At 38.7% G+C, this 27,963-nt stretch overlaps 1 protein-coding gene across 3 annotated transcripts; it reads right to left on the bottom strand.

Annotated features, from left to right (window-relative positions):
- Window positions 1–5: 5 nt before the first annotated feature.
- Window positions 6–23,987, bottom strand: CASP7 (caspase 7). Of its 3 annotated transcripts, none has more exons than XM_069797023.1 (7): window positions 23,883–23,987; window positions 21,894–22,006; window positions 5,565–5,713; window positions 4,557–4,685; window positions 3,883–4,058; window positions 2,246–2,384; window positions 6–1,616 (listed from the first exon to the last, which is right to left on the bottom strand). In XM_069797023.1, exons 2-7 carry the CDS (start codon window positions 22,004–22,006, stop codon window positions 1,393–1,395), a joined length of 930 nt encoding a protein of 309 aa, XP_069653124.1. In that variant the 5' UTR covers window positions 23,883–23,987; the 3' UTR covers window positions 6–1,392. The 3 variants fall into 3 exon arrangements, with proteins under 3 accessions (XP_069653124.1, XP_009923386.1, XP_069653125.1); XM_009925084.2 differs by lacking the exon at window positions 23,883–23,987 and adding an exon at window positions 22,854–23,621; XM_069797024.1 differs by lacking the exon at window positions 23,883–23,987 and adding an exon at window positions 22,207–22,551.
- Window positions 23,988–27,963: the final 3,976 nt, after the last annotated feature.

Below are 27,963 nucleotides of genomic sequence, written 5' to 3'. Positions count from 1 at the left end.
AGATATTCATAGGAAATTTAAAAAAAGGTCTTTATTGATTTAATGCTCAAGATGTCCATAAAACAGTCATTTATTTAATTCAAACAACTGTAAATTTGACTTATGAAAAAAAATGCCTCACTATGCCACAGTATTTGTAAGAAAATAAACTTTATAATTCAGTAACTTGGCTTTAATAGTATTCACTTATTTTCTTAGAAGATTTCAAAAGAGTATAGAGTACATTAACTGGGAAAAGGGTGAACAACTAACCATTTATCAGTTTAAACAAATCATTAAACTTACTTTTTTGAGCTAGCTACCAACTTTAAAGAGAATATAAAAAGTAGGAATATAAACATCACCAACATAGCTCCAAAATACAAAATCAAGACTGTGCAGTAACTAAAAAGGCACTTCTGGTTTCTGATTCAAGTAAGTATTTCCAGTCTTGGCAAAATTCCTCACAAATAGAAGCTATATCTAAACATACATTTGTTACTGGAACATATAATTCTATGATTTCAACATTAATTTTTAATGTTTTATAACAAAGCCGTGGCATTAACTTTCTGTTGGTTCAAAACTTCTGAATCAACAAGCAGACATTTTTATTTCTGCAAGCAGAAAAACTGCAATACCACTGTTTCAGGCTGTTCTGTCAGTTAATTGTCATTTGCAAGGCAAAAATCTTTACAATGGCACTTTAATAAGGCATCATCCAATTACAGTTTGCCAATCTTTTACAAAGATTTTCATTTTAATTTTTCTATATTTGTTACATTTCCATACTACTCAGGCAAATAATCTACAAATATTGATTTTTTAATTATTCATCTTATGCTAGAGTGATACCTAAGTAAATTGACTTCCAGATTAAGCACAGAGCAACCATTAGTCTTTATTAATGATGTTCATAAAAAGGAAATATATTAGACTAAGAAACACCCTTTTAAATAGCTACAAACTGTTTCATCACTGGACATACCCATAATATGATGGTCTTTGCAAATTTCCGAGGAAGTTATAGTTCCATGAGCTAGCAGTGAAAGAAAAGATGGAGTCTCACAATTAAATTTTTTTGTTCTTAATTTACAGTCTGTTTTCTGGAATAAACCTTTATGGGTCAGGTAGCTGACTCTCAGAACATCTTCAGTAGCCATAAATCATGACAGCCACACTAAGGGAAATCAAGATACAGTAATTAGTATTAGCTGTCAGGCTGGCCCACAGCATTTATTTCTTTTTAAAATCTTGCATATTGTCCATCCCTCAGATACCCCAGCTTATACAATATAAAAATCTAGTGTAATTACATTTCTGTTATTAAGAATGTGTTACTCCAGTTTATATCAAATCTCTACCCCAAACCATATCCTGATCTTTCATCACTGGCTGCCTTAAAATACACTTTCAGAAGTAAAGTTCCTTAGTGAGCATAGAGACCACGCAGGGAATCTGCTTCTTCTCACTGAAGCGTGGATCATCAGACTGTGATTCAAAATTTGTGGCAACCACATAGTTGACCCGTGTGAGGATCTGCATGATCTCAAGTTGTTTTCCATGCTCATTTAGTACAGAGCACAGAGACTGCACAAACCAGGAGCCTCTTCCAGGATTCCTCCAGGAGTAATAACCTTACAGGGAAGAGATCAGAAAGTACATGGGGTTATTTTTCCTCTTTTTTCTTATTATCCTGTGCTGAAGAATAGAATGGCAGAGAGATATGTAATAATTTGTGTGAAAGATTCTGAGCAAAGAGTAACTGCACACACAAAGTTTAATTCTTATCATTTGTGTCATATATCCTACTTCATTAAAGTGGAGAATAATGTGTATTAACTCTCCAGACCTCACACTACTCAAGTACCATTCTGCATTTGGGAAAGTGCAAGAAGAAAGATTTCATGTTTTTCCTCTCTAAGAGTAAGTCCTGTGCTCTAACCGTTCCTCCTCCTGCCTTCATCACATATTCAACATACTCAGTGAACTAGGATATGGAAGGTCAGGATTCCCAGAAAATAGTAATGCCTTTGCAACCTGTAATGTCTGTGTCTTCTCACCTGCCAAATCTGGGCTTTCTTCTGTTTCTGCTATAGCTAGTGTAAAAGCGGTGGATACAACACACTGGCCCAACATGCAGCGGGCCTTAGTGTTTTGTCCATCAGTGTACAACGTATCATCAATGAGCGTCAGTCCACAATCAAGTCAATATGAGTGATAAATTTTTAGGCTTCTATCCCCACCCTGACTCCCTTTTCTTTACCTGGCACTGTGGAATATGCAAACAGAAAATCTGCTTCTACTGGGATTTTGTATCTCGGATTGGCATCTGTTTCCAGAGTGTCATTTGCAGGTCCAGAGTCAGTTTGTATACCTTCATCAAATTCAGAGCCTCTGCATGCCTGAAAGCAGTGAAGACAAAGAGAACTTGTCCAATAAGGAGAAACGGTGTTATAAAAATAAATATTAATTAACATTTTTTAATGGATACAGTTTAAGCAATACTTTGCATGTATTAGAAGCAGAAGTGCAATTCTGGGAGACATCTAATTTTCAGTGATAAAGTTACTAGCTTACCCATTTTAAAATATACATCCTGTACAGTAAAGGGAGTTAATGGTGTTGCAGGCTGTGGATCTCAGTGGATTGTCAAAGTGCCAAGTCAGCATTAGCTTATTCTAACCATGATTAATTTTACTAGTCTAGAGTCATCCTCAGCACTCAATTATTACATAATGTCTTTTGCAGTGTGACTTCTGGACATTTTCTTTACAGGCGACTACACATTGTCTTTGGTTCCTGACATGCATTGCTGTAGCACTACATTTCACAGAGTAACAAAATCACATCCCGAGACCATCTAGTCCAATCCCCCTTCTCAAGCAAGGACAGCTACAGCAGATGTTCAGGAACATGTCCAGCTGGGTTTCAAATATCTCCACAGATGGAGACTCTACAGTCTGGGCAACCTGTTCCAGTGTTTGACCACCCATTTCAAGCATATTGCATTTTTAACATTTTTCCATTTCTCTCTTTTATTCTTAATTTCCTCTTAATCATGTGGTTTTGCTAAAGGGCACACTGGAGACACAGTCCAGGTTGGTAAGTTTCAGCTCTTGATCAGTAGCTTTGACTGACAGCTCTTGCAAAAAAATAGCAGTCTGATGGGCTTAGTTGGTTGCCTTTCTTAAGATAACTTTAAAGGCAAAAAATACCCATTCTAAACCTACAATTAAAAGAAACATCACTTTAGTAGTATCAAGAGCCTAAAATAGACACAGTTTTCACTTTGAGGTTGAGGATTAATTGATGGAACAACCTAGGGAAAACCACATCTGCTGCAACTCCCATATATACATAACACTATGATAAAAAAGTGCAATTCAGACCCATGGCATGTCAGTTAATACTGTTTGAAACAGCTGTCTTTAAAAGCTTAAGTAATATACAATTAATTATATGCTAATGCAATAATGCAATAATGCAATATAAATTTTTAGGCTACTGAGGGAGAGAGAAAATATTTCATTTAGCAGAATGCAGTGATTTGTAGAGACAGCCTTTATTCAAACAGGCCTGGACAGTCCTCAGCTCTGTCTACACAAGAGGGAGTTTATCTTTCTGCTTTGAAGTTTATATATTACCAAGCATAAAGAGAAACTATGTACAAAATTACAATGACAATATGTTCTTTACATCTGTGAATCTTGTGTATAAATTATCTTTTAAAAACAAACAATACAAGTCACCCATACTCAACTTCTCTCAACACATTTTTTCACAAAACCTCCAGCAAAGTTCAGTAAGTTAACCTACAGGGCTCTTCCAGAGCAGACAACCAACATAGCATGTTTTCCTCACTGCAGCAGTAGGATACTATATTTACCTTAGGGCTATTACCTGAATGAAAAATAATTTGGGTTTGCCTATAAGGCTTTTACACTTGTCTCCTCTGAATAGCGCAGTCAAACTCTTGATAGCCATGGGTCCATCAGTGCCATAGATGAGGCCTTCCTCCCCATGGCTTAGAAGGATACAGGCAAAACAAGCAGCATCACTGTGATTCTCCTCAGCAGCTACAAATCAAATATGTCTTAGCCAAAAGGAAGCAACATTTTAAATTAAAATTATACTTAGCAAACACAGTTTTCTGAGACTACATATACATTGGGCCTGTACTAAGAAGGAGTGGATAAAGATGACACAACCCACTTTTTAGTAATGTGGTGAGTACCTTGAATACATGAATGCATCCTTCACTTGACTCCAAGTCTAGCCCACAGGAGTCAACAGGCTGGACTCTTTATCTAATATGACAAGGCTCTTCACCTAATACGTAGGACAGGTGCTTCACCTAATATGACAAGAAAACTGTATTTCTGAATTGATGTTGGCAGAAGAGGTGGGGAATTAAGCCTAATCCATTCAGAAACTTAATCCTTCTATACAGAAAATTGTATGTAGCGGGGCCTAAGCAATCTGCTCTAATTTGACCTGCCTTGAGCAGGGGATAGATTTGGTGACTTCCAGGGGTCTGTTCCACTCTAAATTATTCTATGATTCTAAATTTTTACCTTGCTTCAGTAATTTTTCCATATCATCACGGCTTCGGTCATTGTATATGCAAACGTCAAAACCTAAGTTTCTAAAACTCTTAGCTAGATCTCCAGCATCTTTATCAGTGCCATTGCGTGTACCCATTCCTGCCAGAAAACAAAGAATATGGTTGATTGCACATTACACAATTCAAAATAATTCACGTGTTCAAAGGTAAATTTTTAGGTTTATAATTAATAAAACTAAACAATGTCACAGTGACATGATTTTAAAACAATCCTCTAACAGTATTCTCAGCATTGAGAACAAATTGTGAGATTTGTTTTAAAGCAAAATAACGCAAGGTTCAATGTTAACACCTATCTTACCCTGAAAAATGTTGGCATGCCTCCAGCACCTTGCAACATAGGACCTCTATGAATGATTCTATCTCTTTTTGGTTATGCAGTGTAACATATGCATAAAGCACCCCAAGACAAAACTGTTGAAAAGAGTCCCTGTGATACCCACATAAAAGAAACTAATGTACATTCTTTGGAGTAAACACGTCATTTAGTGTGTTTGCCAAGTATATAGGAAAAGACCTATAAAGTTGACTATAACACAAGTATCTGTCTGCTTTGAAACCATACATGGTCTGAAAAGTTAAATGCAGGAGTGTAAACAGAGCACAGCTACAGCTATTAGCTTTTGTAGCTCATAGCTGTAGCTCAGGGACAGAGAAGATATAGCATGGGCTGCAGATGCCAAAGTTCAAATTTTAACAACACAGCCTTAAACTCTGGGACAAAGGTTTATTCTGAAGTTGGTAGAGCAAGGTGACATGCTCTTCGAAACATATGCTGCAAAGTGCCGCTCTAATACAAGTGTTAAAGAACAGGAATAAATTGTAGGAACAACTACTTCTCAAAAAAGATAAATACATTCATTAAAATTTCACGTCCTAAAAATAAAACACTTATTGCTTAATGAAAGTATAAAAATTCTAAAGTCTGTAATGAGTATCATCAAAGAAAGAACATTACCTGTTTTGTCTTCAAAATTTTTGTTGTTTATAATAATACATTTGCCAACTTTCTTGTAGTCCATATTATACTGGAATGTGGGCGTAACAATTCGGTACTGATTACTGAGAGAGGACTTTGGCTGTTCTTCTTCTCCATTCTTCTTTTTTCTAGGTGAACCAAATGAAATTATTTTCAGTGGCCAGTCACATGCAGTGTGCCTATTTATCTTAATTCAAACCATTCAGGCAGCCCTACCCAATGTTCCTTCTTCTCTAATGTTTGTTTTCTTCTTTCGTATTTCAGATCAAGGCATAAAGATCTTGTGATTGCCATGAAGTGATTATTGTACGTGATTGGATTCTGATAATGGTAAAACGACTCTAGAGTGAACTGCAGCCAGCACTAGTATACCCAGATCCTACAGATAAAACAAATGGCCTAAACATGAAGTCAGGCTGACAGTAACCTTTTGCAAACTATGGTTCTGGACATATTTCACTTTTACTATAAATAATTCATGGAAGGACAGACAGATCTCCCTTAATAACTATTCCAAGCACAGGAAGATATGCAGTTTACCCAATGGTGTGATAGGATTTGTTTATTGAATCATCATCGTGCCTAAATTTTCTGAAGATTAAGACAGAGCAGTAGGTAGTTTCTACTGATAAAGGTTACAGATACAAACAGGTTGTGTTAATTTGGTCTGCCAAATAGCAGTCTGAACCTATGCAAATAAATAAGCACATTTTAATGTAATCATCAATACCTGAACCTCACTTAAAAAACCCAAACCAAACCAAAACAAGCTATAAATATTATCTGTTAATATGACTATGTACTGATGTTTCTGCAGAAGTCTTAGACTGGATTAGAAAGGGATGCAATTTATTCTCATTGAAGTATTAAGAACAAATCAATTACAGCCAGCATGCACACCTGAAGTACAAGCATGAGGAACTCTGCAGTACTTGCTTTTAAAGGTGGACTTTTTGGTCCAAGCAGGTGGCTTCAAATGTTGGCAAGATCTCCTCAAGCAGAACTGAAGCCAGTGAGAGCCTATAAAGGGTCTGATTCAACCTCAGAACTATAAACAAGCTTTGGAGCAAGCCCAGTTAAAAACAATGCTCAGGAAAGGGCAGAAGAAGTTATGAGTACGTCTCTTACTTATTTGGTCCAGCATCCTGCTTCTAATAGTATTTATTGCTGATGTCTGAGAGGAAAACATAACCTACTTTCGCAGCACAAATAACTGTATAATACAGTTTGTTTTTAACAAAATTAGATTTTTCCCACAATCTCGATTAATATAAGTACTTTCACTATTCTCACTCTGACATCTTTCTAAAGAATTACTAAGCTATTTGCTTCAATAATAGCCTGTAGACATGAGATTGCTGTGAACTGATTAAATGTTTAGGTAATCTACTTTCTTACCTTCCTGATTTAACGATTGTTGTCTTTCAGCTTTAAGTGTCTTCTTTTTTATTACTAAAGGACAAGACTAATTGTAAACTACAACAAACCTTCTCTAGATGATTCATCGTGTTTAAATGCTACTGCAATTCAATTTTAAAACAGCTTCTTTGAGTGTCCTCGTGGTCTGTTATAAAGGGCCAAATCAAATAGCTGCAGCTGGCAGGCTTTCTCTGTACTCTTTCTGTATGTGACCATCCTAATATCATGTCCTCTCTTAGACTTCTCTTAGAGACTACAAAACAAGGTATTGAATCATATTTACTTGAGGATTTTGTCTGATACTCTGGAAGTACAGTTTTTCCTGGCAAGTCGCAAGTATTGGTATTCCCCTCACATACTGCTTCTTGAGGGCTCTGGGAGCAATAATTAAACATGCTTTGCCTCAAGAAAAGATTTTAACCATTTTAAAGAATTATCCACAGCTGTATGATGTTAATATTACATTTGACTTTCAAAGAGGTCTTGGATTCTTATTTTAGCCTAAAATTCCCCCTGGTCCTACATCACTAGACAGCTCTCTGGTAAAGACAGAAAAAAGAATTTCAAAACAACAAATAAACACTCAGGTCAATGAAGAGGCTAATTTCCTCAGTCCACACTGGATTCAAGTTTCTACAGATTTACCTGGCTTCACTGACTTCCTGAAAAAGCTGTATGACTAACAATGGCTGTTACACACAATAGGATATTTTCAAGGGGATTGGATTGTACACAAATTTCTGCTTATGTTCAACCCCTGAACAGTTGTGAACACTCGGGACAGATCCACATGAGCACCATGGTATCATGTTTGCACTGTCTGCTCTGCTAAAATGCTGGAAGTAATCTAATTCTAGTCCAGAAGTACGTAGCCATGTTATCCCACAAAAAGCCTCACTGAAAACAGCAACTAGGGTTAAGTGGCATAATAACGTAGCCACACAACTTCTCTGAAACCACTTCACTTCTGAGTTCAATAGTTTGCACTCATTCATGCAGAAATACTTGGGAGTTTAAGGGATGTAGCTACTACTGCTGGTATTCCCAAAAGTACGCAAGAAGCTCTATGCCAGTCAATGTCAAATGTCACAGACAAGCCTTGTCAGCACGGTAGCACACATAACTCTATCATTTCCCCATTTCTTTACAAAGGATAGTATATTTTTGTTCTAATGATTCCTTCCAAGCTGATCAGGCTAATGAGATACTAAGCAATCAGAGCATTCTTTGTAGGGTTACGCCTACCATTTCTTTACTGGCAGACAACAAAAAGTTCCAGAAATCTTTTGGTATCTGTCCAAACTGAACAAATAAGGAAGCAAAGGTTGTGCAGTATACATATCCTGGGCCTGCAGTCCAGAGAGAAATAGTTTTTTTGAAGATTCAGTTTTCTGTGCCAGCACAGCGCAATATAGGAATTGCCTGACTGGATTAAATTGACAGTATAAGGTCCAACTCTTCAGTTTCAACAAGCTAAATCAGACCTTGTAATAATGACTAATAAAGTAATAAATATGTAATCATCAGTCCTTAAGGGAAATGCTCTGTCAGTGACAGGCTGGCTTATGACTGAAAGCCTAAAGCTTTCCAGCTAAATATTTATTTTCTAAGCTTTGAACTGGACACATGTTAATATAAATGTTTACTGCTGTTGTTCTTAGTAAGCTTTCTAATTACCATATTTTCCAAAAGGGTTTCTACAGGTTACTTACGTGCTGTTATAAAATGTTTTAAACTATTTGCCCTCAGTTTTATTTCATCCTGCTTCTCTGACATCCAGTGTCTTTAATTTCCCTCTTTTGGGATTCAAACTTGCCCAGACTAAATAGAAACTTGAGTTTTATGACTGTTTACTCTTTCTTCAGCTTTTAGTTACAACTGTGCCATAACTCCTCACTCCACTAGTGGTCACTGATCTTTCCCTTAGACAGAAATATTCTGGCTATCAGTGCTCTCACATATTTCATGTTCTCTCCCTTTGGTCAAGAGTTCAGCAAAATTGAAACTCCACTCTGGCACCTTCATATAGCTTGCACATTTTCACCCTTACTGTGTTTGTAAATCCATGCCTTAGGCTTGACAAGAGTATGTCTGGGAATGTGATTTCTTCAAGTCTAGACTTAACCAGTGTCAACCCTGGGAAAATCATTATTATCAACGTCTCACTTTTCAAATATAAAATTAAAGTTACTCATACTATTTATCATTTTGTTATTGAACTTTTAAATAGTAAAGGCCAAGCTTCTTATCACCATGAGTGGCTAAAATTCTGTCGAAGTCAATGGAGATACATCACTTGCACCAACAGTGAACTCGATTGTCTAAAGGACTGCTACTTATCAGAACAAACTTTCTTTTCTGTTACACTTCGGGTAAATTATGATTTCAGTATGTAGGGATACCAAGATTTAAGGATAAAAATATCACTGTTAACATTTAACTATACCTAAAGATTATTTTCAATAACAATTTTATTGAAAGCAGTGCCTCAGCAGCTGCCATTTCCTCTCCTTTAGCTTCCTTTCTACTGGCATCATCCTGCACTTTCTTTGCTACCACATCTTAGTATGACACACCAACACACTAAGAGAGTGCGTGCAGGAGAATCTCTTCCTTGAGTGTTGCAGTCTCTCATCATCTCTTTCACCTGCTATAGCCAAGGTCTTGGTCTCAGGTCTGCCAGCCCTCCAGAGTAACAAGTATTTCAGTGAGAACCAGCTGCTTAACTTAAAGTGTAGTGTGATTTATTTCCATGGGGAGGGTCTTCACTTCCCATCACATTACGTAATTAATGTCAGCTGTGTAGTCTGGTATTGCCTACCTTTGTGCAAGGTGCAAAGGCCAGTGACTGTAAAAAAACCTTCTGCTCTAAGCAAGCTGGTCTGCTGTAACTATATAGACTCCCCTTGGAACAGTACTAGCTGGCATAGTGCAGGGAAAGTTCTTAAGGGAAGAGTGGAGGAAAGGGAAACATTAAGAAGAAAGTGCAATCTCTAAGTAGAAACAGTTATACCAATCCATTTACTAAACCTCAACATTAACAATGATTAAAAAGATGGTGATAGTAACCGACAGCCCTTACAGCTCTTCTGAAAACATGAGCTGCTTGGCCTTAAAAGCAATGTGACAGCACATGGAAGAAACAGATCTGCCTAGAAGGATTAGATGAGTAAAGACAAATTTTACAGTCATCTCTTCCCAGTCACAGGATGGGAGGAGTTTCCTGTTTGTTTTTCTCCTGTTTGTTTGCTTTTCTAAGAGGAAATTAATGTGTCAATCCAAATAAACTCTAAAAGTGATATTACAGAGGGATATCCGGGCTTTGAAAACAGCTATAATCCCTTTCTCTCCTAGGAAAGTTAGGGACTTTTGTTGCTGTACTGAAAAAATGTAAGCAGATAAAAAAATTCTGCAATTATGATACTATTCAATTTAAGGAAGTTGACATTCAGAGGTGGGTGGAAAAGACTAAAGTGATTACATTAATTTCTATTTGAAGTACACACACACAAAAGACGAGAACTCTGTCTTGCTCTATGAAGTTCAGTAAATTTGGGCTTTACTTGATAAGGAATATCACAGAACATTGTGGTAGTTTTTACCCTGGCATGCTTCTTTAATACAATGTGCAATCATATATCATTTTTGAATGACTGATAACAGGTTTCTGTTAAAAAGAAAATTTGCATTAAAAAACATGCTATCTTTACAGAACACATCACCTCAGGATCCCTTCTGGAGTCCCCATGCTTTTTGACATTGGAGAACAGTTTTATTCTAGTTTCCGTCATGTTGTCAGCCTTTCTGTTGACTCTAGGCAAGAAGATTATAGCAGTGGTACAGTGACAAAGTCCTTAGTACAAATCTTCTCAGGTAATCCATCAACATCCACCGGAACTTTCATACACTTAATGTTGTGGGATGCAAGGTATCTTAAACCTGCAATGCTCTTTATTCTATTACAAACAACTGACATGTTTCGCTCATGACTTTTACATTTGGGGATCTCTTTAAAGGCTTCATTTGAATAAATTTGCTGTTAAGTTACAATACTGTGGAGTAAGTGTACAGGACGATACATTAATTTTAAGACCTCTGAAGAAACTTACATAGCCTATATTGCTGATTTAATTTTATGCAGTTTGTGTAGCTCTCTGATGCTCTTTCTGTCTAAAAATCCCCACTCCTTCCATTATTGCATGCACAGTATAAATGGCATTTGCAACTACTGCTCATCACAAGTGCTATGTTTGCTCTCCTGGGAAATAATCCTGGATTGGATTTATTTTTTTAAATAGGTAGTTAAAGGATAGATAGGAAAAAATGAAAATGAAAAGAGGATTGTGTTTGAATTCACAAAGCATCACCAAGCTATGTGTAGTAAAACTGAGTCTGCTGGAGACAAATTCAGAGTTATTCTTCCAAAAGAAGTGAACAGGAAACAAAATTCATAAATTAGACAATCAAGGTTCAATATTTTGTTCTATGTTTCTACTTTAGTCTCAATAATTAGGGGTCTATTCATATGTCTGATGCTTTCTGATGATTATGCATTAGTATGTCTTACTCCTACATAACCTTCTCTCCAAACTGCCAGCTTTAATACTTCTATTCAGCTTTAATACTTTTATCCAGTCTAATTTCACCATATTTAGTACACCTCTAATTACTGTACACTCTCCCCTCTTTGAATTTTTTTTCTCTTGAAACCTATTGGCAATAACAAGCAAAAGACACTTGTTAAACCTGACTAGAGCTTTTTAGATCTTAAGTTCTTTAAGGCAGACTCTTTGTTCTTTGTCAGATTCATTTTGGTAAAGTGTCACGCAGATTTAGAGCTGCATGCAAATAATAGATTATCCTGTTGCCTTTTCCCATTAATATTGCATCAGGTTTGCAGAGCAGCAACATTTCTGGACAAGAAGAATGTGTCATTACTTGAACTGTCTTTTGTAAAACCTAATATTCCTTTACTGTTAAAAATCAGAAAGCACAAATTATATGGGATAAGGACTATGCGTTAACCATAAGGGCTAGTCCAAATACTAAAACTGTATTATACTGCATTTGATGGTGTGATCCTGGGTCACACACTGAAAAGGCAGCATGCTAGAATACTAAGTGAAGCCTACAATAAACACTAACAGGAGCCACTGCAGAAGACGTTGGCATTTGGGAGATCTCAGTTCTGTTTCCAACCTGACTGTCACTTGCTATGGCCTCACAAACATTTTCTCCTGAATATACTCCAATGGCAGGTGCAATTTCCATCTCTCTCTTTTCAGACAGAAAACACCTTACCAAGGACTCTTTTGAAAGAGGTTAAATATAATTGTAAACCAAGAAAATAAATACTATCCCTCACAATCTTTTTTTAAACAAAGGTTACTCAGGCTTCCAAATTATGTGCCAGTAGATAAACTGAAAATCAGCTTAATAGTTGAAGCAAAAATCTCCTGAGGAAAAAGTGGCAATACTAATTATGTAGGAGGAAGTTCAAGAAAATACGGCATACTTTCAATTTCCCTACTAAAGTTATTAGCAAATGACTGCTGACTTTGATAGACTAGCACCAAAAAAATAACCAGTCCTTAGAAGGCTATTTTTAAATATGCTCCAGATAAATGTCAAAAGAAAATTTTAAAAATTTCTAATATTAAAGTCAGAATCTTTTCAACATAATAGAAAGTCTTAATTTAGAAGAGACAAGAAAAGTAGTCCTAGAAAACTGAACATAAAAGTTCCCCCAAAAGCATCTAAACATTATTCCACCTATATTGCTTATTATGGCAAGGAGGTGTCTTACACAAAAGGCATGAAAACTGGCAGCTGCAATTTGGAATAGCAAACATAAACAACACAATACAACACGCCCCCCCCCCCCAAACATTAAAACACAAAACCCAGTCAAACAGTCCTAGATTTCTGTTCCCTTTAATGGTCTTGTTTTTTCTGTTAAAGAAATTTTAAATCATGGTGAAACATGCCAGACTGATAATACTGGAGTCTAAAATTCATATTTATCAATGACTTAGAATGTCTGTGCAACCCTTGCATCTTCATATGTTACTCTGCTGAAGTGCCAAAACCTTGAAAGTCATATTTGGAAGGAGTGGAATAAAAGGAAATGGCAAGTGTGCTTACTCGAACACCACAGACCCTAATGAATGCACCCCGCTTTCCTTCTGGGAGCAGGCCTACTAAAAGCAACAGGACTAGTCAGACAGTAAAATAATGCCTGTTCGTAACTGTTCTCAAGATCAGGGCCATAGTAATTATTTAGCCTACAGCTTCTTTTTGAACCACCAATTAGTTCATGACTTCTTAAGGACATCTTTGGAATTAGATCCTCAGCTGACTAAACAAAGCCAGTTTAAAACTCACCAGGGGCAAAGCCTTTTGCTTGAATGAACCTGAAACTAGGAAGCTAATGGAGACAGTGCCTCTTGTTTCTTTGTTTCTTGTTTCTTTGGAAACCCATGTCCCAAGCCCTCCCTATAACTGTAAGCACACTAATTTTGAAAGGAAAATATTGCTGTAGCAGTCTTGAAAGAAAGGAGTTAGGTAAACAATGGGATTATTTCCTTGAATTTATAAAGATAATAATAGGGCTGGGGAAGGCCTAAGCTACCATTAACAAATTCTTTGCCCATGACAGGACTGAGTTCATTCATCCATTAAAACAGTATCATATTAAAAACCTACTTTTGTTCTTACTATGACATATATAGCAGTACTGTTACAGATTTTGCAGAAAATTCGCAAAATAAATGCTTTAATTTTTTGAAAGAAATCCTGGAATTTCCCTAAGTTTCCTGTAGCATGCAATATGACCTCCAACAGTAGAACACAAGTCATAAAAATATTTATTAAGATTATATGCTAGCTATGCTTTACTCGGTTAACTTGATGGAAAGTATTAAACAAACCAAAATGGTCAGCTGGGGGGATAAGTTCTGTTATCTACTAAGAGACAGTTGTGCTCTAGATGGAGAACCGAGTATGAATACTGCTTCTGCTATTGAATAACTTTGGGAAAAATAACTTCATATCTCTTGGTCTTAGTTTTTCCATTACAAAATGGAGCCTAAACAAATTTATTTCATAAAACGACTGCAGATCTCATGGCTTCTTTCCAGGGGATAGTCGTGTACAATAAACTAGAGAATGAATTTAAAATCCACTATTTTGTACATGTGTACAATGTTTACGTCCAGAGCGTGTGAGGTAGCTTATTGCCACGTGCCTCCTGGAAAAAAATGCTTGAAACAAAGACATTCTTACTGTCCACTGTGGAGGTTTACAGCGGATCTCAGTTCAGCAACAAATTCCTGTCTTTGGTTACTGCACATTAGCTTCCCTGAAGAAATAAAACCGCTGTCGTCTGCACATGATTATTTAACGTCAACTGTAAAAATGACAAGGTTGCAGTACACAGAATATGGCATTTCCCCAAAGTATATTATAGCTCTAAAGGCCTCTGAGACCTTGGCTTAACGGTCAAGATATCAGAGCTTATCACATATCAGCTACTCAGCTGAACTACAGCAATGGCTATTGATATGTTCCTTTGAAACCACAATCTAGAGTGTATTAGCTTGAATCACAATAAGGCCTCACCTACCACAAAGCTTCACAACTGCAAGTCTCAGAGATAAACAAAATCAACTAGTAAGCTGCAACATGCTAATTGCACTGACCCACCTGAGTGTGAACACACTTTTCATCTGATCTCTTGCAAAGCAAGCCACAAACCCTTATTCAGCAGTTTCTACAAACCTTCAGCTTCTGTTTAATCTGCAAAACATCTTTTAGATTTATACTGAACCTTTTTTTAAAAGATCCATTTATGGATCCATCGGATTAATTTATGAATTCTTTTCTTCCAAAAAGTGCCTCCTATCTTCTGATCTTCCATCACCTATATATTTGTACAGTATACTACATATTTGTACAGTACACTACATATTTGTATAGTACAAGCAATTGTCTTTCAACTTCAGTTAGAGAAACTAAAGACATTTTAAATCCCTCATTATAAGATACTTTTCAGATCCTGAGCTACTCTTTTAGCTTTTTTGTCCCATTTTTGTTTCAGACTCTTCTCCAATTAGGAGGGAGAATCCTCTCTAGGAACTTGGAAAACAGAGAAACCCAGTCCAGGACAACTGGAAACTCAGTGTGTAATGAAAGCAGCTGAGCTGTTTGAAAGAGCAAGCTTCAGACTACAACTTCTGGCATACTTTGTATGTTATATATATCTTTGCATGTTATATATATCTTTGGAGTTCTGACAGTTACACCTAAATATGTCTTCCTCTCCTTTTAACTGCATATTAGTGATGGTCTTAACATAATTCAAATCAAAACCATGGCTGCAATTTTATTTATTACATACAAATTAAGCAGACAAAGCGTACTGGGGCTAAGCCAGCTGCACTTTGTAAAAAAAGTTTCAATGCAGACTATTATGTCTAATGTTGTCCGCATTTCGCATCAGTTAAAAAAAGACAAGAGGGAAAGAAAAAGAAACAGTATCAGTAAAGTAGCAGTATCCTAGTCTTTGTGCACTTAAAATATTAAGTATCATTTACAGCCTACATGACAATTTTGTGGTGTAATGCCTGCAGCAGAGAGGACCAAAACAGAGTAAGTTCTAACTCTCAACCGTCAATTTGTAATTCATCTTCAGCTTCCTAATTAGTTGCATGGTATCTGCTGTGCAGGCCTCACAATATTGCATGCAACATAATATTCAAATGGTAAAATTTTACAAATAAAGAATATTGCTTGCTGAAAGGCTTTCTGCTCATTTCTAGAAAACCTGCACATACATGGGTGTTCTGGAAACTGAAATTTTGCATGATCATATCCTAAGTAGTATAATGTACATAGGCAACTGCCAATTACATGAAAAAAAAGATGAAGCCTCTCTTATCTATCATAGGTACTAAGAGCAATTAACGGGTATATATATTGCTATATGGACTGCTTGGAAAATGATTCAAAATAAAGCAACCCTCCCAAATACTATTTCTCAGAGAACACTCTGGCTAGGATTAGCAATTGCAAAATGCCAGTAGAGTTATAATTAGCTTGATATAAGCGCTGAAACTACACTCTTTTAGGGTATTCATTCATGAGATTTCCAAACAGGTGTCAGAGAAGGAAGGAGATAAATAACATTCTACAGTACCTTGGCTCATCATCAAATGGTACTCCACACTGCATCTGAAAACAGCTTCAGCTTGTCCTCAAGAGCAAGTCTAATCTTCTTTGCTAATGCTAGGAGCCCACCATGCTCAGGGTTACATTGGAGAGTGAAACAGGATGCTCTCTGTGTTCAGGCCCAAAGATTCGCATGTGTCAGCAGTGGGTCACGCTGGACTTTTCTATGGGGGCTATTCAAACCCTCATAGCTATCACCCTGCAAGCTGAGGTCATGCAGGCCTGATCTACCTTTGCTGACAAGCGGAAAACACACTCCCATCACTCTGATTCTATCACTGTTCCTATGTAAGAGTGTAGGAAAGTACAGCAGATCTTGAGATGGAGGTGGGACAGCAGACTTCACTTTGTAATATGTCTTTCTTCCTTCTCTCAAAACCTGATCCACCATTACTACAATATTTACACAATGAATATTTCTCAGAAAATAATGCAAAGGAACACGCACAGTTTACAAAGCCTCTTTGTATTCTAATTCATAGAACTATTTCTTGTATATTTACCCTTAAACAGTTTTGGTTTATTATAAATTTGGCTTAATTTGGTTTTGCTTACTTTGAAAGCTTAAAAATGACACTACCGAATAGCTTTCCTCCAAATTTTGTATGATGACAGCCCAGAGTTTTCTGTAATGAAGGAAATAAATTACTACACTGAAAAGGAATTAGGATACTTGACTCACTGTTGTGGTTGCTACAGCTACAGTTCATGGTTAACCCAGTGTTTGCTATGCTTCACAAGACAAAGTCTCTAAGGAGAGTGGAAACAAATACTGACTGTGAATTAATGAGTTCTTATACTTTAGACTAGACACTATTTCAAGACACTTGGGCATTTCCTGTACGGTACCTCCAGTCAGTGTCCAAGGGAAAGTACAAGCACTGACCACAATTTTCACTAATTGTTAAATACTCCTGCAGTGTTCTCCAGAAGTTGAGTTCCAGATCTAACAAAAACTGCAATAACAAAGAATAAAAAACCCACCAACCTCTGGCTTAAAAGAGAGTAATGAAAATGAAACATCTATGTTGCTCTTTGTTAAAATCTTTTCATTGTCTTTGTAGGAATTAACTTTAACAGACTATGGATGTCAGAACCTATTGCTTCTGAAATTTTAGGTTCAGCGCTTCAGGGGAAAATACACTGATATTTAGCTTGTGCAAAGCAGAACTCACAAACTCCAAACAAAATTAAAATTATATTGTGCTAGACTTTGGAGTTAGGATAGTAAGAGAAAAGATCACTACCCATTTACAGGACAGACTAAGGCACACAGTGATTTGCTTAGAGACATATAGAAAATGTGAGGCTGAACCAAGAGTTTAGTTCAGACCTCTGAGTTGCAGCCCAGAGCATAACTTCAGATAATGATTCATCAGCTGTTATTTGTTTTAAAGTAACTTGCTATTTTTATTCTAAGGATAAAAGAGATACTTTACTTAGCAATATTTATTTTTGAAAGGTCTGTAATATTCTGTCTCTGAAAAACCTGTAACAGAACTGCATTTTTAATTTTAAAACTGTAAAAGTTATGATAAAAAAGATGAGGTATCATTCAAGGCATCATCTGGATTTGAACACGTTAATTGCAAGGCAAGAACAGCTGACATTCATGCAGTGGAGGCCAATACAGTTTCTTTGTAAGCATACGGTGCTAGCAGTAGTACTTTTTCTACAGAGCAAGCAATTATAATTTACAAGATCAGTGTACTGTGTTTGTGTGGCAAGGTTTTGGTAGCAGGGAGGCTACAGGGGTGGCTTCTGTGAGAAGCTGCTAGAGCTTCCCCTGTATCCGACAGAGCCAATGCCAGCTGGCTCCATGATGGACCCGCCGCTGGCCAAGGCTGAGCCCATCAGTGACAGTGGTACCGCCCCTGGGAGAACATATTTAAGAAGAGGCAAAAAAACCCCTAGCAACTGCAGCTGGGAGAGAGGAGTGAGAATATGTGAGAGAAACAACTCTGCAGACACCAAGGGCAGTGAAGAAGGAGGGGGAAGAGGTGCTCCAGATGCCAGAGCAGAGATTCCCCTGCAGCCCGTGGTGAAGACCATGGTGAGGCAGGCTGTCCCCCTAGTACAAGTAGTACTGTTGGTAACTACATGTCAGTGTACCCTACAAGCCTCTCAAATTCCTCAATGGGATTTTCTTACAATATATTTCATGTTTCTGCATTAAGGGCACTACAGAATCAGAGTTTCAATTGTAACTAGGTATTTGTAAAAATTCTTAAATATATATTTAAATTATGTTTTCTGTTTCCAGATGAGAAGGGGAATATTGACTGTAAAACAAGACAGTAGAGCTGGAGTAGATAAAAGTAACCAGAGACCAAATGGTTCTATACAATTAAATTAGAATAAAACTGGTACCTAGATACTACTAACAACCACCCTTTTCTGCATTATGCTTCTTCACTGAAGCCCACAGTCATGGTTATTGACAGCGCACGTGTGAGTCTACCAAGCCTTGGGAATTTTTAGATGGAGCATTTTCAAAAAAAACAACTTAGGAGTAAGAGAAATTTTAGCTTTGCTTAATACAGTGGAACCACAATTTTATTCCGTTTCATGTTACTTTATGTTTCCTGGATGCTAAAATAGGTTTGCTGCTATCAATCTCCCTAACAGAGTTCCCCAATAAAAGACAAAAGATACCAAATGAAGATATTAAATCATCCTGTGGAGAAGTGAGAATATTTTTAAGGCCTTGAAAGTGTAACAGGAGCACATACAGCACAGAAAAGAAAAATTTCTATGGGAAGAATTTTATTAATTTCTAACTATGACATAAAGAATTAAAATACATGTTTCAACTCCTCAGCTCAATCTTTGTTTAACCACGTTTTAAAATTTTATTGTGCACAGGCTTGCCAGAGTGTATCCTGCTATTTCTGCTTTCTAAAACACAACTTTTTGCTCAGCTGCAACTCTCCCTAATTTTTGTCCCCATTTTTGGCAATAAACAAAACTGATACCCTCCTGCCATCTAGTGGCTAAAAAAAACCCTAAACCAAACACCACCAGCAGATGCTAATTCAAAACTTACTTCTTTCAACTCCTTTCCCCACCAAACAGTTTTTCCCCATCAAACAGTTTTCCCCCACCAACATTAACTACATACTAGCACTTTTTCAAAGAAAAAGAAATAACATAGAAGATAATTTCCCTAAACTGGTGAAGCCAGAAGAACCTGCCCACTCCATGGCTTGTTCTGAGCATCGTGGCCTCCACAGTAAAGCAGGCTCACGGACTTGTCAGAGAGAAATACGCTGTAGTGAATAAGGTTTTCACTTATTTCTACTTACTGCTCTTGCTAGATAAATTTCCGGTCACAGCCAGAGAATGGTGACTTGGAGCTGTGAAGCTACTAGAAACAGCTGGTCTTTCTGTACAGCTCTGAATTCAGTTTCTCACTACCCTGTTCTCTTAAATGAAAACTAATGGGCTTATTTAACAACACAAGTTACTTTTTTACCAATTGAGTTTATATATTTTAAGCAATAATAAATGAAATACAATGTAGAATTTCACTGAAAGTACTGCACAGCTGGTAAAAACTGGGTTGCCAAAACAAAACAAGGGACCATAAAATTGTAGTCAATCTAAAGCTTTCTAGACATCTTATTTTACAGCTATTAATTTCATGTTGCCAAAATTAAGCCTTAGCAATCAAGACATAGAGCCATGCTGGTTCCAGCTAAAAGTACATTTAGCCTAGTATCTGCTACTGACTAGTAATGAGTTTTAAGAAAACAAACAAAAGAAACTGGATATAGAATATATTCTCACAGAAACGGGATTCAGGAACGTCTTGCACCAAAGATTTTAACATCAATATTCCTACTGGACTTTCCCTCCACAAATACATCTAATCTCTTCTGAACTCATCTAAAATCTTGACATCTGCATATCTTGTGACTTTAAGTTCTACAATTGCATTCTGCACTATGTGAAAATTACATCTCATCAGTTGTTTTAAACCTATGGCATGAACCTTTCATTGGATGTGCCCTAGATTTCCAGTGAGGCACAAGGAACGATCATTCTCTAGTCACTTTCTCCTCCATTGTAGTCATGATTTAAAATCATATCCCATCTTCCTTTATCCTCTCACATTCATCTCCTATCTTCCTTCAGGCCAAAGAGTTTTTGTTTCTATAAGACAAAGACCTTGTCACTGTGCTTGGATTTTTAAGACCTTCGCTGTCAACCAGCTCATTCCTCTTTAAGCAATCATCACCTTCTTCAAGAAACTCTGGTAGATTTCTCAGACTTACTTTTTTTCAACAAAATCTAAGTTGAATCTTCCCAATTACCTCATATTTAATTTGAGCAATTTCTTACTTCTAAAGAAAAATGTTTCAAATTGTATCTTCAAGGAGTTCCCAAAAGATGAATGCCTCAAACTGATGCATAGCCAAATTATTTGAAAAATTTCTTATAGAAAAAAGTGATAGAAATGTGATTATTGCCTTCCCTTCAGGAATTATTAACTTTGAGTTGCATAATTTAATAATAGTATTAGCATATCGCCTCTTATAAAGAAGACCAATTCAGATATTAAACCACACATTTTATGAAGTTTAAAAGAAACCTTTGAAAAATGTTTGGCAAGATTTAGAAACAAATGTTACATTTTCTATTTTGCATGATGTGACTCTGTTAAAATTAATAATACACATAAGAAAACATACTTGAGGAATGATAAAATGAGACAGAGAAAGCAAAGTGATTTGCTTAACAGCACATCAGAAGTCTTCTAAGACTAAAGCATCTTCACTTCTCTCACAGATTTGTTACCCCCATTAGACTCATAAGCAGCTAAAATAAAATTATATTCTCCATGCACTTTCTCTGAACTATACTGTTCACTTGAATGTGAATGTCCAATAGTAAAAAAAAAAAATCAAAACCTCTCTGTAAATCCAATAGTCTTTGTAATAAACACCTCTAATTAAATCTCTCTAAATCCATAAAGTTCAGAATGTGAAGTAGCCATTTGCTGACATTCAACAGTATTTGTAAATTTTGCATGTTCATTTTTCATCTTTTTCATTTTCAATCACATTTATCTAGTGTTTTCAGGAGTACAGACAAGCATTACATAGTTCTTGCTTCCTACACATTTAACGAAATTGAGCTTATGCTTCAGTGACACTACTATATTTTAAAATTAAAGGCTTTTAATTTATTCTGTAATGGGTTACATCTCTAGACTCAGTGAGGCTTCTTTGTGCTGCAACCTAGATGGCACATCCAGGCTTTAAACTAACTTAAATAGTCAGCAGGGGATTCCAATGATACAGGAGATTAGCTGAGCTGAATGCAGTAAAACAGGTAATTAATGGCATATTTAATTCTCAGCTCCACCAAAGGGCAATGTTTAAGATGAAGGGCTATAATTGATGCTAAATGAACTTAGTGGTCTCTTGACTACCAAATAAAGCTTATGGGATATACTGTAGGTCTCGCTATAGGGAGATACTATAGAGAGATGCTCTAAGGTACAGACCAGATACATTAAACCTATACAACATAAACCATCTCCCTATCCAGACCATCCATGACATTGTGGACACGGCAAACTGAACACCAAAATCCCATTAGAAGGGTAGCACGACAGCCAATACAACAATAACAGGAATAAAAGTAGTAACTTACTTTCCCAAAAGTGAGAATCTGCTGCTTCTGTCTGGCTTTGCATCAACTACATCACCGTGATCTTCATCACCTCCCTCTTGAGTAGAGCTATCAACGTGCTGATCTCCTGACATCTGCAAATATAGGTACAAGAATGTAAGTGTCCCTCAATGAACTCTATCATTTTAGAAATACTTCTATAAACCAAACCATTAAATGAGATACATGTGGGGTTGTTAGTCAGTTATACTGTATAATGTATAATACTTACCTTATATAATACTATACCTTACAGTATAACTTACAGTTATACTGTATAATGTATAATACTTACCTTCAAGTAAGAGTGGCTATAGGTTTCTGGCCCTGAATTAACATGACATTGCACATGCTCAGCTGTCTGTATTACCTTGTGGCAGTTATCAAAAGTGACTTGTCTAATACCGCTCTCAAATATGCAGATAAGAACAAAAGTAAAAATTATTTTATGGGGAGAGATCTTACAACTAATTCCCAGAAAATTTTTCATGGTCTGGAAAGAAGTAGGTTGGGAAGAAGGCAAGGACAACTAACATCAAAATATTTGTAACTGCAATCCTATCCAGTACTGAGACACCCAGAGAGCTCCTGTGTTTTCATTTGCATATACACAGTCAATTGTGCATAAGAGAAAAACCCCTGTTATTACCTTCCATGGATGGGATCTTAGGTTTTCATTTCTCCATTTTGTCTATATCAACACTTAATATGAATTTTATATTCTTCTAATGATTAACTAATATATGTGTACAGTTGTTAGGGAAAAAAAACCAGTTGTGAAGTGTTTCTTGGAAATTAAAAGGTATTTTCATTACATGAAGCAGCCTCTTACACTAATTGCTGTATTTCCGTCAATTTTTTTTACCCCAGTGTAAGCTTGGAACATCTTCACTCATCTCAGAAGAGACACGGGGCACCGCTAGACAACAAGGCAGACCTGACCTAGTGACTTTTTCCTGACGAAAAAATGGTCTCTCTCTCCTCTTCTTCCAGGTACTGAGCTGCCCACTGAGGAAGTTTATTTAGATCATTAAGCCGGCAGAAGACGACAAGAAGAAAGGAGTCATTTTTCTGATAGCGCAATGACCCGCACCAGCTCGGCGGAGGCCGAGAAGGGCAGTGGAGAAGGCGGCGCGGGACCCCCACCTTCGCTGGCGGTGGGATGCACTGAGCCACCTTCTCCAACTCCAGCTCCAGGTTTTCATGAGGAAAACCAGCGGCGATTCTTGCCCCTTCCCCATATTTAGGCAGATAAAACTTGCTTTGATAATACATTTACTCAGAAAAGCACATGTTTACACCTAGCTCGAAAAACGCCCTGGTGACCTTGCCGCAGCTCGGAGGCCGCCAGCTAGGCCCTGCGGCTCCCCGGCCACCAGCAGCACCCCAGCCGGCGTCCGGGTCACTGACTGGCGTTTCTCAGCTCCCCGAGAGTAACAGCAGGTCCCGAAAGCTGGGTTCTAGATTCGGCTTTGACAAACAAATACATCTTTTTCAAACCGTGAGGGTCGGAGGGCGCGCAGGCCTCAGGTGGGCAGTCAGGCGGCCGAGGAGGAGCGCGGAGCGGGGAGGGGGGGGGAAGCAGCCCCCCGCCGAGGAAGACGCAGCCCCGAGCGGAGGAATCCAGCACCCCCGACGCTCCCACCTACACGCACCGCAAGCCCCGCTGCGAGGACTTCTGCCCTCGCTCGGGACACGGTTGTGTAGCCAGGGCCGCCCAAGCATCCCGTGCTGAGGGAGAGCCGCTTCCTCCCACCCCTCTGCCGCGGGCGTCAGGTAAGGGCAGCGGGCCGGGCCCGCGGGGTGGGGGGGGACAGGAGGAGCGGGGAGGCGGGAAGGCGGCGGCCGGCTGAGGGGAGGGCGGGAGGCGGGAAGGGAGCGGAGCGGAGAGGGCTTCCCTCAGGCGGGCAAGGGAGCGAAGCGGAGGAGCAGGGGGGCTGGGAAGGAGCCGCGACCGCGGCCGGGGCTTGCCTTGGCGCTGGGCTCCGGCGAGGCAGAAGCGAAAGCGAAAGCGGGCCGGGTGTGCGCCCCGCCGGCCGGCAGCGGGGCGGGACGGGACAGGCTCCGCCGGCCCGGTCCTGTCCCGGCGGGGCCGCGGAAGACTGCGGGCCCGTCCCCCGGGGCGAGGGGGGGGGCCTCGGCCTCTGCCTTCGCCCGGTGGGGCGGGTGCGGGGTTGGGGGAGGCGAGGGCTCCTCCCGCCCCGCTCCCCAGCCGGGCCCCCCTGGCTGAGGGGCTCGGGTGCTGCCCCCGGGCCCTCCTCGCTTCCCTGGTAATGACGGCTTCCTCACAGCAAAAAGGAAATTACCGCTTCTTAACAGCTGTGCTCCGTCACACCCCCGCGAAAGAAGAGCCTTAAGTTTCATGGCGACACGACACTGTCTAGATCTAAGGCAATATTTTCCCTTATATAAACTTCAGTGGCACTTCCTTATCTGTCCAATTATTCAGTGTGTTGCATCTCTGCTAATTACGATATCCTACTGTGTAGCCATTGCATCAGGCCCAGCAGTCCAGTACACGGACTGAAGACTGGCACGGTCTTGCTAATTACTCCTGGATGCGGGCTCCAATCCTGCAAAATCATACACCTACCCAGCAGTGCGTGGTGTTTAACATTCACTACCTGAAGAGATTTACATCAAAGCGACATTTTTCAGTGTAACTGCCTCGTAATTGGCACAAAACACAGGCATGGTAACAAACAGCCTTTTGCTTCACGACAGGTCACTGCTTCAATGTGATGGAGGAGCATCTGAACGGCGCAGCGGCTCTTGCCGTGTGTCTGCATGCTGCTGCTGGGGCCGGTCTCTGCTTCGTGGGATTATGCCTGTAGCTCCTGGTTGGATACGTAGCCAAAGTTTTCTCCTGAAAATCAAACTAGCAGAATCCCATGGTTCCTCTCATGCCATCTGTTAGCTGCTTCTTTTCAAGAAGACAGCACCACTTCTAAATCCATAATGGATCATTATGGACAACAGAGACGCTGGAAATGTGTAGATCTTCAAGTAAATGCGTGTAGAGGAGATGAGGGAGACTGTGCCATCACCAGCAATGACTGGCAGTGGCACCTGAACTTCAGCAAATCCAAATGTGGTTTCCTGATGATGTGTATGGGGGTTATCTAGGAAATCCAGAAGCTATTTGCCAGCTGTGACCTTCTATATCTTGATGAAAATGTTTATCCATTGCCATCTGGCCCTCACAGCAGAAGTAGCAGACATAGAAATGGCTTTTTTCTAAAAGCCATTGTATTGCTATTGAAAAAGTGATACTGTATCTGATAATGCTTGCCAATTTTAAAGAGTTTGCTAACAGAATTGTGTATGGGGAATTTCTGACTCAAACTGTTGATGAACCTCCTATTTCTATTTTCTTTTCAGGTTGGTTGCTGGCATTTACAAAGAGAAAGGTTGATTCCTCCATATGCTGCAATACTTTTCTTAACTACATGTTAGATTAACCAATTTTAATGCAGTGTGAGATGCTAGATTTTTCAGAAAATCTTGCTTGTTTTCAGTAATGAGTAAGGGAGAAATTAAAAAGATAGTAGAAGGAAGTATCTTGCTTCAGGGCACGGAGTGATTGCTGTCTGGGGAAGGGTCAGGAAGGAAAAAAATTCTCATGTATAACATTGCACAGCTGGCCATATGCATTACTGGGCAGGGGGAAGAGCCAGCAATGTGATACCTATAGCATCAGCATTCCTTTTCTTATCCCCAGAGACTCACTATACTCCCTAAAAACATTAATAATGAAGCCTTTGACTGGATATTTGCATTGTAGAAAATAAGTTTTTAACTACCACGTAAGCAGCTGCAGGATGACAATGGAGCATGCCTTTGGGAAATTGAAAGGTAGATGGCAGGTACAAACTAGAAGGCTTGAGGCAACTAAATAGTACCTGTCTGGAATAATAACTGTGTGCTGTGTTCTGCACAACATCTGTGAAAGAAAGGACGGGGCTTTGCTGAGACCTGGGAGGCAGGTGTGGGGATACTTTGAGGATGGAGGATTTGAGCGACTTGCAAGGTGTTCCCTTCTAAATGACAGTTGTTAGAATTTTATATGTTTTGCAAGAAAGGATGGATGGTTTTGATATGCTGTGGGGAATATGGGGGCTGTGCAGTGTGATTTGGCACACCACAGTTTCATGAAATTCAGTAAAATAATGTGTCTCAGTTTGGTGTATGTGTTTGTGTGGGATTTCTCTAATCAGGCAGAGGTGATCTGTTGCACATGCCATGTTTTACAAGTTTTAAAATTGGGTCTTTTTTAGGTTCTAATATATGATAAATGGACATCGACACTGAAGGTCTCATTGTATGCATGTGGGCTCTGCTGTGCATGCTTTGCACACATTTCTTCAAGCTTTCAGCTTAAATTGTGGCACATCCTCACCATTTCTTTCTCTGCTCTATAACAGTGATGCGTTCTTGGCCTGTTGGTTCTTTTTTCCATTCCTCTCTACTCCCTCTCTTGCTTTCTTTTGCTCTGTTAGAAGCACTTGCGAAATCTCCACACCCTCAAGTTTTCCTGACACTAGCAACAAAGGGAAAGTGTAAGCACAAATCCTTTTAGTCATGAAATGTAAACAGTTGTTGGTTGGTTTCCAAAACAGCAAAAATGTAAAAAGCTACTGTACAAGTTTGGAAGGCAGTTCCTTAGAGATTTTTCTTCAAGTCTTGGGAGATCCTGGTGTTGATAAGTCTTTTCCAGCTTTCTTTCAATATTTTTGCAAGCTGGATTTGCTACTGTGCTAAATTCGATTAGCATGGCGAGGCTATATGAGGTAAAAGGCCCCAAGACCAGGTAACTAATTAACCACGTAGTTCAGAGAAGGTTATGATGAGTCTGGTCTAGTGTTTGAACGTTTACAGGCAGCTTTTAACAGTGGATAACACCCCCAGTTTGTGTAGTGAAACAGAAGCTTTTTTTTTTTTTTTTTGCAAACAGAGAGAAGATAGGGTTGCTATAATTTGTGGTATCTGGCTTCCCACTAGTCATGTGGCTGGAAGGGCACAGCCACTATTCAGGAGTGACAGAGAAGGTGGCCCTGACTTGAATGTCTGTTGAGAGGTTACTTTGTGTAACTAATGTGTGCTTTTAAAATTCACATTCAGGATGCAGACATGCCCCGTTTTCTATGCAGCTAATTCAATGAATTTAAGGAGGTTGGAGAGGTAACAATGTTTCTTCCTACTAATTTGCACTTTCAAGGTACTGTCTCCTTGTACTTTACACGTAACTGCAGTACTTTTAAACCGCATTGATTAAGGTTCTACTGTTAAGTAAAGCCTTTTAAGATTTTCATTGATATCAAAAGCCTTTATGGGGCCTTACTAAAGGAGGAAAAAAGCCACAATGAGCTTTTAACTGAAGAGAAAATGTCTTGCTAAGATTTGTCAAGATAACAAACTTGCACTGGTTTTGTGATTTAATTCCTTACATGATCAAAATGCAGTACGTACTTTGTAATAAGACCATACAATGCTTGTTTTTCAATAAACTCTCTTTTCTGTTAGCAAATCAGTTTTAATCCTGGGTGGTGAAGAACAGACACTGCAACAGGACAGTTTTGAGGTGCTCAGAAATGGGAAAATCTTCAATAGACTCCAGCAGAACTGTCACACAATGGATGTGAGGGAAGTAGCGTGGCTGAGAAAGGCAGTAGCTGTATAGGGCACTGTGCCTTACCATGCTTCTCTTGAACATGCTGTAACTTGGGAGAAGCAGGAGAACTTGGAAAATGTGTTTGCTGACTTCCAGCCAAGCTGGTAATACGTGTCACTGAAAATAAACAAACAGGCTTTGTATATCTTGAAACGAACTAAGTTTTATCTGTGAAATAAAGGACTTCTAGCTGTCTGACAGGCCTCTTGGAAGGAACACATGGTCTCATTCTTCTCAAGGACCTCTAGTATGCTCTCTGGGTGCACAGTGCATATGGGCTGTATATACTGATGCTCCAGGCTGGAGTCCTGTCCAGATCATCAGTGTTCAGGTGACTCCTGGATGAATGATTTGTTCTGTAGTTGCCAAGTCTTTATGTTT

The sequence above is a fragment of the Haliaeetus albicilla genome, chromosome 11, assembly GCF_947461875.1.
Source record: "Haliaeetus albicilla chromosome 11, bHalAlb1.1, whole genome shotgun sequence".
NCBI lineage: Eukaryota > Metazoa > Chordata > Aves > Accipitriformes > Accipitridae > Haliaeetus > Haliaeetus albicilla.
Note: the sequence above shows the minus strand (reverse complement) of the source record. Positions and strands in the feature narration are given on the sequence as shown.

Excerpts from the sequence above, each read along its gene's own strand:
- CASP7 (XM_069797024.1), bottom strand. The coding sequence starts at position 22,401 with ATGAAAAATTTTCTGGGAATTAGTTGTAAGATCTCTCCCCATAAAATA. Across the intron at positions 4,059-4,556 it reads GGAAAAATTACTGAAGCAAG|CTGCTGAGGAGAATCACAGT; the intron begins GTAAAAATTTAG and ends TTTGATTTGTAG. Across the intron at positions 2,385-3,882 it reads CCAAATTATTTTTCATTCAG|GCATGCAGAGGCTCTGAATT; the intron begins GTAATAGCCCTA and ends CACTGCTTTCAG.